The sequence below is a fragment of the Drosophila kikkawai genome, chromosome 2L (genome assembly GCF_030179895.1).
Source record: "Drosophila kikkawai strain 14028-0561.14 chromosome 2L, DkikHiC1v2, whole genome shotgun sequence".
Lineage (NCBI taxonomy): Eukaryota > Metazoa > Arthropoda > Insecta > Diptera > Drosophilidae > Drosophila > Drosophila kikkawai.
This window is the reverse complement of record NC_091728.1, coordinates 11,170,506-11,181,367: the sequence shown is the minus strand read 5'-3', so window position 1 is coordinate 11,181,367 and position 10,862 is coordinate 11,170,506. Positions and strand designations below refer to the sequence as shown.

Here is a 10,862-nt window from a genome sequence, read left to right as displayed (position 1 = left end):
TTTGAATTTGCTTAAATTAGCAAATGAAATTTTTAGGTTTGATAAAGGCAACATTCTTAATTATATATAGCAAGTCTCAATATCCCCAAGGGCTTTTACTATTTACCACATCCAAGATTATATTATTTCTTTAAAATCTTCAAGGATTATGTAACCCATTATTACTTTTCGATCTTGAATGTTTTTTTTGTTTTATTTTTGATGCTACTCAAAAACATATATACTTTAATCACAAATCATACCTTTACGTGAAATTTAGTTATGGTTACCAACTAAGTAATCTTCGGCCCAACCAGACCCACGCGCTGCTGCAACTGCTCTTTAACTTGCTCCTCATCTGCCAGGAACTGCTTCTCCGCCAATCGTAAAAGCGTCCGCCGCAGCTGCGACTTTACTTGTGTCACCTTCGTAGAGTTCATTGCCGAAATGGGCACCACGCTCTCGAACTTCAGTACTTGGCTCGGACGCAGTTCCTCGGGGCATTGCGCCAGCCCGCTAGCCAAGTCTGTGATGACCGGCTTTAGTCTGGTGAAGATCTCGCTGGCGCCTTCCTTGTCCATTTTATTTAGCAACAGCACGCTGGGCTTTTCCAACAGGGTTGGGTCGTACAGCTCCAACTCTTTGTTCAGGGCGTAAATGTTGGCCAGGCAATCCCGATGCGGGTGTCGGGGACTCAGTTGGAAGCCGAAGATGTCCACCATGAAGAGGAGTAGGCGGGTGCGTTCGATGTGCTTGAGGAACTTGTGGCCCATGCCGAAGTTGGCGTGGGCCCCCTCGATGAGACCAGGAAGATCTGCCACGGTGATGGAGCGCAAGTCGCTGTACTCCACGGTACCAATCTGTGGCCGGATGGTGGTGACTGAAAATGAAAATTATATTTACTTTACGGAAAACTCGAGAGCTGGCAAACGAATTACTTACACGGATAAGCCGCAATCTTTGGGTTTGCATTGGAGACGGCCTTGAGCAGCGTGCTCTTCCCCGCATTGGGGAACCCGACGAGTCCCACATCCGCTATCAGCTTCAGGTCCAAATTCACAGTGCGGCTCTCGCCGGGACGTCCCAAAAAGTTAGTTCCTGTGCAACCACCAGTTCCTCCGCCCGCCACAATGCAGGTTGAGTCGTTTTCGTTGAGATCAGCGATCAGTTTGTGGCGCTCGTCATACACCTGAACGCCCACCGGCACCTCGATGCGCTGGTCCACTCCGCGTCGGCCGAAGATGCTTGCCTTGCTGCTGTCCTCGCCGCTGGAGGCTGCCACACGTTTGTCCCGCAATCCTTGGGCCACTTTGCGCAGCGTAAGTCCCTCCTTGGCCACCAAATAGACGCAGCCACCCTGACCGCCGACTCCTCCGTACTTGGGCAACCCGTTTCCCCCATGTCCTCCTCGGACGGCCAGCCGCAATGTGTCCAGGAAGCTGGGTCGGAAGTGGGCTCGGGCGGGCTATGGCAGGAATCAAATGGATTACTTTAATTTCGATTTTTAATCATATTCCTACCGCCTTTGTGGATTTTAACAGGAATTTAAACAGCTGAACCATCAAAATGTGTTTTCTGTTGTCGATAGTTCTATTATCGAATATTCGCGGTTTTGTTACATTTACCAACACTTTTTTCTTGAACAAAATCGGAATCAGCTGATTGATAAAGAAAACAATAAAGCAAAGAGACCAACACGTGAAATGGAGGCGGGTATTTGCTACATAAAACCGGAGTGAGTATTCCCATATTCCTGATAAATAAATAGTAATGGACGTATTCGCTAAAGATACCTGGTACAAGAAGGCAATGAAAGCAGCTTGGCGGTTACATCCGACAAAGGCGAAACCAACAAGAGAAAGCGCGAGGAAGGTGAAACTGAAGCCGGCAAAGCCAAAGACGCCGGTGGAAACAATAAATGGAACAAAAAGGAACGCAAACGGGGTCAGAACAAAGTCAGTAATTAATCGGCATTAAAATATCTTACCTGGAATAAGAGTAACATTTTTCTGTTTATACAGAATCGTCCTGTGTTCAAGGATGAGCGGTACTCGCATCTCTGCCACTCGCTGATCGATGGAACTGGGGGAGAACCCTGTTCCGTTCCGAATTGCCGCTATGTCCATGATCTGGATGCCTTTCTGGCAGCCAAGGGCGAGGACCTTGGCCCAGAGTGCTATGTGTATACAACAAAAGGCTACTGTGCGCGCGGAGTTAGCTGTCGGTTTGCCAAGAGCCACACGGATGAGCTTGGCAGGAACATAAAGCAGCAGGAATACAACGAAAAGGCTCCCACTACATGCAATGGCATAAGCTCAGGTTGGTAAAGCAGCTTCTGCTGAAAACGTAACTTAACTCTCCTTTTCAGAACTTCAGGTGCGGCTGCGGAAGCGTGACTACGATTTTAGTCGTTGCAAGGAGCTCATTAAGCGGGCAGAACAGCTTCGAGACGCCCGAAAGCAAACAGAACAGAAACAGCCAGAGTCTGGGGACGCGTTGGAAGAGCAGCCTGTCCAAGCCAGTGAAGCCGACGAGCAGCCGGAGCCTGCGACAGAGAAACAGGCAAAGTGCACGGACACCGTAGACACTGAAACTTCAGCGGGTTGTGTTATTTATGACTCTACCACTGGAAGAGATGCCGAGCTAAAACCAGCCGTTGATTTCCGCGATAAACTCCTCCTGTCTCCGCTGACCACTGTCGGGAACTTGCCTTTTCGACGCATCTGCAAGGAATTTGGTGCAGACATCACCTGCGGCGAGATGGCCTGCGCTATGCCCCTGGTCAAGGGCCTGGGTCAGGAGTGGGCTTTGACCAAGCGCCATGAAAGCGAGGACGTCTTTGGTGTGCAATTGTGCGGGAACAACCCCAATATGATCGCCCAGGCAGCGCAGGTCATTGCGGAGACGACCCAAGTGAATTTCATAGATCTTAACATTGGTTGTCCGATTGATTTGATTTACCAGCAAGGCGGAGGCAGCGCATTGATGCGGCGCACAAATATCCTGGAGCTTACCGTTCGTAGTTGTGCGGCCCTGTCAGATCGCCTGCCGTTCACCGTGAAAATGCGCACCGGCATCTATGCGGACAAATCCGTAGCGCACGAGCTGCTCCCCTTGGTTGAGGAGTGGGGCGCTTCCGCCGTAACCCTCCACGGGCGATCCAGGGAGCAGCGCTACACCAAGCACGCCAACTGGAGCTACATTGAGGAGTGCGCGGCCAAAGCCAAACGCATGCCAGTGATCGGAAACGGGGACATTCTCAGCTACGAGGACTACGTGGAGAGGCGAAAACTGGCTCCACACGTCAGCTCTGTGATGATTGGGCGAGGAGCGCTCATTAAGCCATGGATCTTCCAGGAAATAAAGGAGCACAAGGCCTGGGAGCCCTCATCAGGTCAACGTTACGACTTGTTGCGCAAGTACTGCAACTATGGACTGGAGCATTGGGGCTCGGACACAAAGGGTGTGGAGACGACCCGACGATTTCTCCTCGAATGGCAGTCGTTCTTGTACCGCTACATACCGGAGGCCCTGCAGCAGGCCCCGCCGCAGAAGATCAACTCGCGACCTCAAAAATACCGAGGGCGCGACGAAATGGAGACCCTCATGAGTTCCGGAAACTCCGCCGACTGGGTGAAGCTGAGCGAATCGCTGCTGGGTCGGGTACCCGAAGGTTTTAGTTTCGTGCCAAAGCACAAGGCAAACGCCTTTTAAACGATTTTCTTTTAGTTTTCATAAACACTAATAAAAGTTATAGTTATTAATTAATTAAACATTTGAATTTCGTTAAAAAACTAAATATCCGCCATCATATCTATCGATGGGTTATATCGATATCGATAATTTATGGTTCTGAACTATACTAGCCTTATATTCGATAATTGCGGCTCTTGAAATCGAACAATCGATATTAGTATACGCGTAGCAGAACAAGAGAAAGGCTTTCCCTGCTTTTCTCGGCCAGCTGATGTTTTAGACGCCAGACAAGTTGGGGCTGTGCACAAGGAAAACGCCTACGCTGGAAGCCGATTGACACCACACACATTACATTAAAAAAAAAACAAGCCTTTGTGTTGTCACTATCAAATATAAAACCAGCCCAATATATTCTGCTCAAATCGAACCTCCCGGCCCCTCGGCCGGATCGGAAAAGTGCATACAAAGTGAACATTGATTTTTAGCCAGTGCCGTGTTCCTCGAGTACCACCAAGAACAACAGCGGAAAAAGCAACAAGATGGTGCAAAAGTTCCAGTCTCCCGTGAGGGTCTACAAGTATCCCTTCGAGCTGGTTATGAAGGTGTGTATCATATTTGCATTAGGCGTAGGCGTGGGTTTCGTAACCCACCTCCTTCCTGTGTTTATTAGTGCATTCATAAATATTCAAGGGCGTGATAGTAGGTGCCATTCCCTTGACTATTCTATGTGCCAATGTGCAGCTGTCGAAGTCCGTTCGCATATTGTATTTATTTTGTCAGCAGTCAGCAGCTTTCCTTGTTTTACAAAAGTGCAGAAGATAAATAAAATTAACCTTGGGCAGCACATCCCCTCTCACATTTCCGGAGCTCTCTCTCCTTGGTGTTGCGCTCCCAGTGAGAAAGAGGAAGATAGAGCATTTGTTTCTCTATACAAAATTTAGTGTACTATCATGAATGGAAACTGCTCTCTCAAAAAATATACATATGTACATATTTGTATGTAGATACATATGTACGCTGAGAGATGGGCGGTTTGGTTTAGTTTGTATTTTGCATTTCGAGATCCGTCCTGCTCAAGTGATACAATTCAATAATGATAATGGAGGCCGGAAATGAGCGATTGCGACCAATTTGGACACTAACAATAATCTCCGAGCTGTCGCATAACGGCACCAGAAATATGAACTAAGTGTGTATGTAAATTTGAGCAGGTGACAAAGACAAATGTAACTTTAAACGTAAATATCTTTTGTCAAAATTTGTTTAATTTTCCGATTTTTCCTATGGCAGCTACTATATGATATAGTCATTTGATCTGGTCTGTTACGTATAAACTAATTAGAATAGAAAAAATACAGACTACGGACATGGCTAGATAAAACTTTATGCTTCTGCTGAGGTCAATTGTTATCCCAGCGCTCCTTTGCTTTAAATAATTTAGTGGTCGATGGGAGTAAACACTGGGACAACAAGCTGTTTCTTGGCCAACAGTTTCCCATGACACTTTACACAAGTGACACGGTCGGCCTTAACTTTTAAATTATATATCATGTCTGGGTTTAATTGTGACTAGGAGGAAGGGCAGCGATCTATAATTCTAACCTTACCCTGTGCATCTTAAAGGACACGCAATTAAGCTGGTGTACTTCTAGCTCATATGAATGTTTCGATTAGACCGCCATGTATAAAGTATAATAAGGTCAAATTATCGATTCATCACATAAAGTTAATACTCAATTAATCAATTTAAAAATTTTTTTAACCCGTAGGCATACGAGCGTCGCTTTCCCACATGTCCTCAGATGCCCATCGTTTTGGACTGCGAGATAATCAAGGACGAGTCACTGGAGAATGGGGCTAAACGGAATACCAGCAGGCGCTGCAAGTTGGCGGTGGAAGCGCCTTACATCTTTAAGAAGCTGATCGGTGTGGATTTCGTGTTTTTCCTGCAGCACAATTACCTTGATATGGGAAACCGCACGCTGAGCATCGAGGCGGTAAACGAAAGCTTCTCCTCGCGCATCGAGATCTTCGAGAGGTGTCGCTACTACTCGCATCCCGACAACTCGGAATGGACGTGCTTCGATCAGACGGCAACGTTGGACATTAAGAACTTCTTTGGCTTTGAGCATTCCATGGAGAAGATGGGAATGAAGCAGTACACCCAGACAACGCTCAAGGGTAAGGAGATAATTGAGTACTTCATTGGCCAGCTGCGCGAGGAGGGTATCACACATGTGGACCGCTGGACGCCACCGGCCGACGCTCCCAAGTCACCGGTCTTGGACCCAGCACCAGATCAGCATCACGACATTATGCTTGACGGTGACTTCATCGCTCGCAGTCTGGGCCAACTCACGCCCATGCAGGAGTCCAAGCTGCTCGAGCTGCGAAAAATGCTAGATGGTGTCGATGATCTGGAGCGATTGCCCAGTTATCAGACCATCTTGCGTTTCTTGGCAGCCAGGGACTGGCATGTAAGTCAGGCCTTCGCCATGCTCTGCGATTCGCTTCGCTGGCGTCGGGAGCACCGCATCGACGCCCTGCTGGAGGAGTACACCGCTCCAGCTGTGGTGGTGGAGCACTTTCCGGGCGGCTGGCATCACCACGACAAGGACGGACGGCCCGTTTACATTCTTCGATTGGGCCATATGGATGTCAAGGGCCTGCTGAAGTCGCTGGGAATGGAAGGACTGCTGCGTTTGGTAAGAATGCCGCCTGCCTCTTTAGTGAATTGCCAAGTGACATCCTAAACTGGCTGCTTTTCGCTGTCCAGGCTTTGCACATTTGCGAGGAAGGCATACAGAAGATCAACGAGTCCGCGGAACGCCTGGAGAAACCTGTGCTCAACTGGTCCCTGCTCGTTGACTTGGAGGGGCTGTCCATGCGTCACTTGTGGCGACCCGGAATCAAGGCTCTTCTATACATCATCGAGACAGTGGAGCGCAATTACCCAGAGACAATGGGCCGTGTTCTGGTAGTGCGGGCGCCAAGGGTGTTCCCCATAGCCTGGACCATTGTTAGTGCTTTCATTGGTGAGTAGTGGTTTTTGCAATCAATTTTGCATCTCAAAAACATTCTTTGTAGACGAGCACACCCGCTCAAAGTTTCTATTCTACGGCCCCGACTGCGTGCACATGAGGGATGGCCTGGCGCAGTATCTGGATGAGGAAGTAGTGCCAGATTTCTTGGGTGGACCATGCAAGGTGAGTACCAAAGGGAGGCTTGCGGCTCTGTGGCACGCCCTCGGTGTTGGGACTCCATGACTCTGTAGGTTACGTACTTACTCTATATATTGTTATATATTTCCACCTCTCTCTTCCCCTTCGACTCCGGCTCAGTTAGAGGCCCGGCCTGTGTCTCTTGTGGAGCAAGTCAGTCAGAAATACTTTCGCCATTGTTATTTAGCCAAATGCAATTGTGTAAGCAGTTCCTCCAACTCTCGCTCTCTCTATTTTCATTCGTCCTGCTTCCGAACTATTTTGTCACCAGCAGTGGCGTACGCAGGACTTCATTGGGGGATTTCGTGAGAGGAGTTTGTAACAGCAATAACAGCCTTCGTACGCCACTGATCCTCCAGCAACCACAAAGAATATTTTTGTATCTATAATCGTCAGCTATTGTCTTACTTCCTCGTTTTTGTTCGTCGCTTACACTTTGTTGTTTGTGCGTCTTTTGTGTTTGCGCAATGTGCAATGTCCATGTGAGCTTGTTAGCCCCCAGTTGTGCTCACCGTTCACATCAGTTCTTGCGTCCCCGATCTCTGTTTCACCCCAGAGGCTGTCACATACGTGCTTAGTCCTTGCCGCCGACCCTTAAATCAGGATCAGCAATTGATCTAAGAAAGTGCGTTATTTTCCCACCACCAGACCATGATACATGAGGGCGGACTAGTGCCCAAAACGCTCTACAAGATGAACTCGCTGGAGGAGGATCACGATGACGACGTGGCCGCCGTTGAGTTGCCAGCCACTGCCAGTGCCGCCGAGTCAATCGCCCCGGCCAAGCGCCTGTCCACAATTATCCAGCACGACCATCAGAACCTGTACAAGAGCGTGGAGCTGAAGGCGGGCTTTAGTCACGAGCTTCTTATCCGAAACGAAGACCCAAAGAGCGTCTTGACATGGGACTTTGATGTGATGCGCAACGACTTGCACTTCACGCTCTACCGGGTCACCCAGGAGCTGCCGGAGAAGAATGGTAAGAGATCATTTCTACATGAAACTATGAAAGTATTTCAGTTTCTTACTAATACACGTATTATATTAAGCATCTCAATTAACTGGTTTAACGCGCTTTTCTATTAAAGATGCCGCGGTGTCGTACTTCGACCTGCAGGATTTCGTTGAGGGCGTCAACTATTTTCGGGAGGAGCCCACTCTCATTTGCCGACACAAGGAGAGCGTCCAGGGCTCGCATGTGATGCACCACAACGACAGCTATTTAATGCACTGGTTCAGTCCCTCGGGAGCTCAGTTGAATGTCTTTTACGAGGTGCTCAGCTCTGTCAACTACAAGGGCTCAATGACAAGCCTGCAATCGGCCTTCTCCTCGAACTCGTCGGCGGCCAGCTCTGTCCAAAGTCGATGATATGAGACGAAGGAAGAGGGTGCGGTAAGAGGCGGAGCCGATGGGATGTCTTCTCCATTGGAGGAGCCACTGGAAGCGAATATGCTAACTGGCACGCTGATAGAGAAAAGCGTCAATCTATCCGACACTCTCGATATATTTTTTTAGGAGGAAAAGTGGCAATCTCATTCTAGTTTCTTTCTTTAGTTAATTTAGCAAACTGCTTTTTGATTTATAAATTTTTCTTCAGCCTGTTTAATATATATTTTTTAATATTTATAATTCTTTTTTTGTACATTTTGGCTTTTTTTTGTAGATGAACAGTTCGGAAATGAATATTTTATTTAAAAAAAGAATTGTCGAATGTCTTAGGAATTTTAAATCATTACTAAACATGTTTAGAATATTAAATGCAAAAGGAAAACACATATTTCAGAGGAATGAAATTACTATGCAACGCAGCATTCCGACTTTATCACATTATTAGATTTTATTTTCGAATCAGCCATCTTACATCAATAATGTTTTATTTGCTAATTGTGCTACTATAATAATACTAGCTAGTAAGAAAATGCGTACCTCTTTGAAAACGTGTTTTTTAAAAAATGCACAACTTATATTTCTGACATTCAGATTAAAGGATTAACGTTTTTTATCACTTTCTCATTATACTCTTGCAGGGTATTAAAATATCAGTCAGAGGTTTGCAACGCAATGAAGGAGACGTTTCCGACCCCATAAACCATATATATTCTTGATCAGCATCAACAGGGGAATCTTTCTAGATATGTCAGGAAAAAATCGATTTTTTGGCCATTTTTGCAAAATATTATAAGGGGTTACATCATTAAAATTTTTGATTTTGATAAAAAATTGAATTTTCAAAATTTTTAAATGAAGTATGCAGATTTATTAACTGTAGAAAATCTTGCACCGTACAGTTTTCCGATTTAAAATTAATGCTCTTTTGGCCGAGTTATGATATTTTTATTTTAAAAAAATCAAGAAGTTTTTTAATATAAAAAATCAGATTTTATAATACAAAATAATATTTTTCTAAGTCAAGGAATCATTTCCGACCCCATAAACCATATATATTCTTGATCAGCATTAACAGGCGAATCTTTCTAGACATGTCCGGAAGAAATCGATTTTTTTGCCATTTTTGCGAAATTTAATAAGCGGTTACATCATTAAAATTAGCAAAAATGCCCAAAAATTTTGATTTCTTAAAATTTTAAATTTGAAAACTAACACAAAACTGCTTTCCGAATCGAAATTAATGCATTTTTGGCATAGTTATGATATATTTTAATTGTTACCTGCAAGGGTATACAAACTTTGGCTGGCCAAAGTTAGCTTTCTTTCTTGTTTTTTTAAATAATTTCCCTTTTAGGTTAAATTTTTCAATATCAAGTTAATTTTTTCCTATTTATTAATTCCCAAATTCAATCAAATCTTCTGATTTCAAAAAGGGTTTTTTCTTTTTATCCGAAAATCGTCTTAGGAATATCTCAAAGAGGTTTTAATATGAAAAAATATGCTTTCAAAGAGGTATGCACATATTTATGTATATCCTTGGAAGCTTGAAAACTAGTGCAATTCATTCGGTAATGTCAGCACTTACATATATCTAGGCGGGGATAATTTTAAACCTTACTTTAAACCGTCAATTAGTCCATTTTACATTATACATACATTTATTTAAACAAATTTTAATTTTATATACATAACTTAGCTTTTAAAATTTTTAAACTAGATGAACGCTAATATAATAGGAATTGCATAAATATATCTATCAATGACTACCCGTTACCTAACTAGTTTAGCCTTTGGAAATCGAGAACATTTAGTTGAAACTCAAAAATTTGCTAAATAAGCAAAATCGTTGTAAACTATTTATAAGATACATGATAATCAATAACGTGACAAGTGGACGTCAATACAAGAAGCCAATAACGAAAATAGAGAACATTGCATGTTGACTAAGTGTGTAAGTTGTAATAAGAACGCAATCAAATAAAACCAGTAAGATTAATTAGTATATGTGTTTATATTGGAAACGGAGCTACTCAGTTTTTGGTTGCAGATCTTACGAGGTAAGGTACCTCCCTTGACCTCTCGGAGATTTCCTCCCATCTCTGTGGAGTTTCTCGCTGAAAACCCACTATCCTTACTTAATTTCATTGCTCCTCAGCTCTAACTGGCTGATTTTGATTCCTGGAAGGAATCCTGGAGGAATGGATCTGAAGGCTTACAACAAAACCTGCAACAATAGCAAACCAACACGACAAGCAACCAATTTAAATGTTGATAACGCACAGCGCCGATAAACCCGCTGAGGCGACTATTCAGCCCTGGTCAATTTCATCCAAGTTCCCCTCCGTGATTTGTGTGGTACGAGCCAAATGTTTACTAGATTTGCTTTTGTTTTTATTTTATGTGATAGGAAATGAAATTTATGAGATCCGTAAAAATAGAGTGAAATTTCCAACTAATCGAGCTGATGGCCCTCGGCCAGTTTTTTGAATTTCGCCTCCACTTCAGTAAATGGGCCTATCTTATCGGTGGGCGGATGTAATCCTCCAGAAGGGGAGTCGCGGTCGATCATGAAGTGC

General features: G+C 44.7%; 3 protein-coding genes across 3 annotated transcripts; 2 read left to right on the top strand and 1 right to left on the bottom strand.

Annotated features, from left to right (window-relative positions):
- Nucleotides 1-174: 174 nt before the first annotated feature.
- On the bottom strand, nt 175-1,630 carry LOC108082855 (GTP-binding protein 10 homolog). Its single transcript, XM_017178432.3, has 3 exons — nt 1,500-1,630; nt 922-1,444; nt 175-859 (listed from the first exon to the last, which is right to left on the bottom strand). The coding sequence occupies exons 1-3, from the start codon at nt 1,539-1,541 to the stop codon at nt 273-275; spliced, it is 1,152 nt and encodes a 383-aa protein (XP_017033921.1). The 5' UTR covers nt 1,542-1,630; the 3' UTR covers nt 175-272.
- On the top strand, nt 1,590-3,752 carry Dus3 (Dihydrouridine synthase 3). Its single transcript, XM_017178431.3, has 4 exons — nt 1,590-1,714; nt 1,769-1,934; nt 2,001-2,298; nt 2,348-3,752. Exons 1-4 carry the CDS (start codon nt 1,683-1,685, stop codon nt 3,691-3,693), a joined length of 1,842 nt encoding a protein of 613 aa, XP_017033920.1. The 5' UTR covers nt 1,590-1,682; the 3' UTR covers nt 3,694-3,752.
- A 177-nt stretch (nt 3,753-3,929) lies between these two features.
- Nucleotides 3,930-10,285, top strand: retm (real-time). Its single transcript, XM_017178440.3, has 6 exons — nt 3,930-4,277; nt 5,445-6,380; nt 6,452-6,710; nt 6,763-6,881; nt 7,545-7,875; nt 7,985-10,285. Exons 1-6 carry the CDS (start codon nt 4,215-4,217, stop codon nt 8,263-8,265), a joined length of 1,989 nt encoding a protein of 662 aa, XP_017033929.1. The 5' UTR covers nt 3,930-4,214; the 3' UTR covers nt 8,266-10,285.
- The last annotated feature ends 577 nt before the right edge of the window (nt 10,286-10,862 follow it).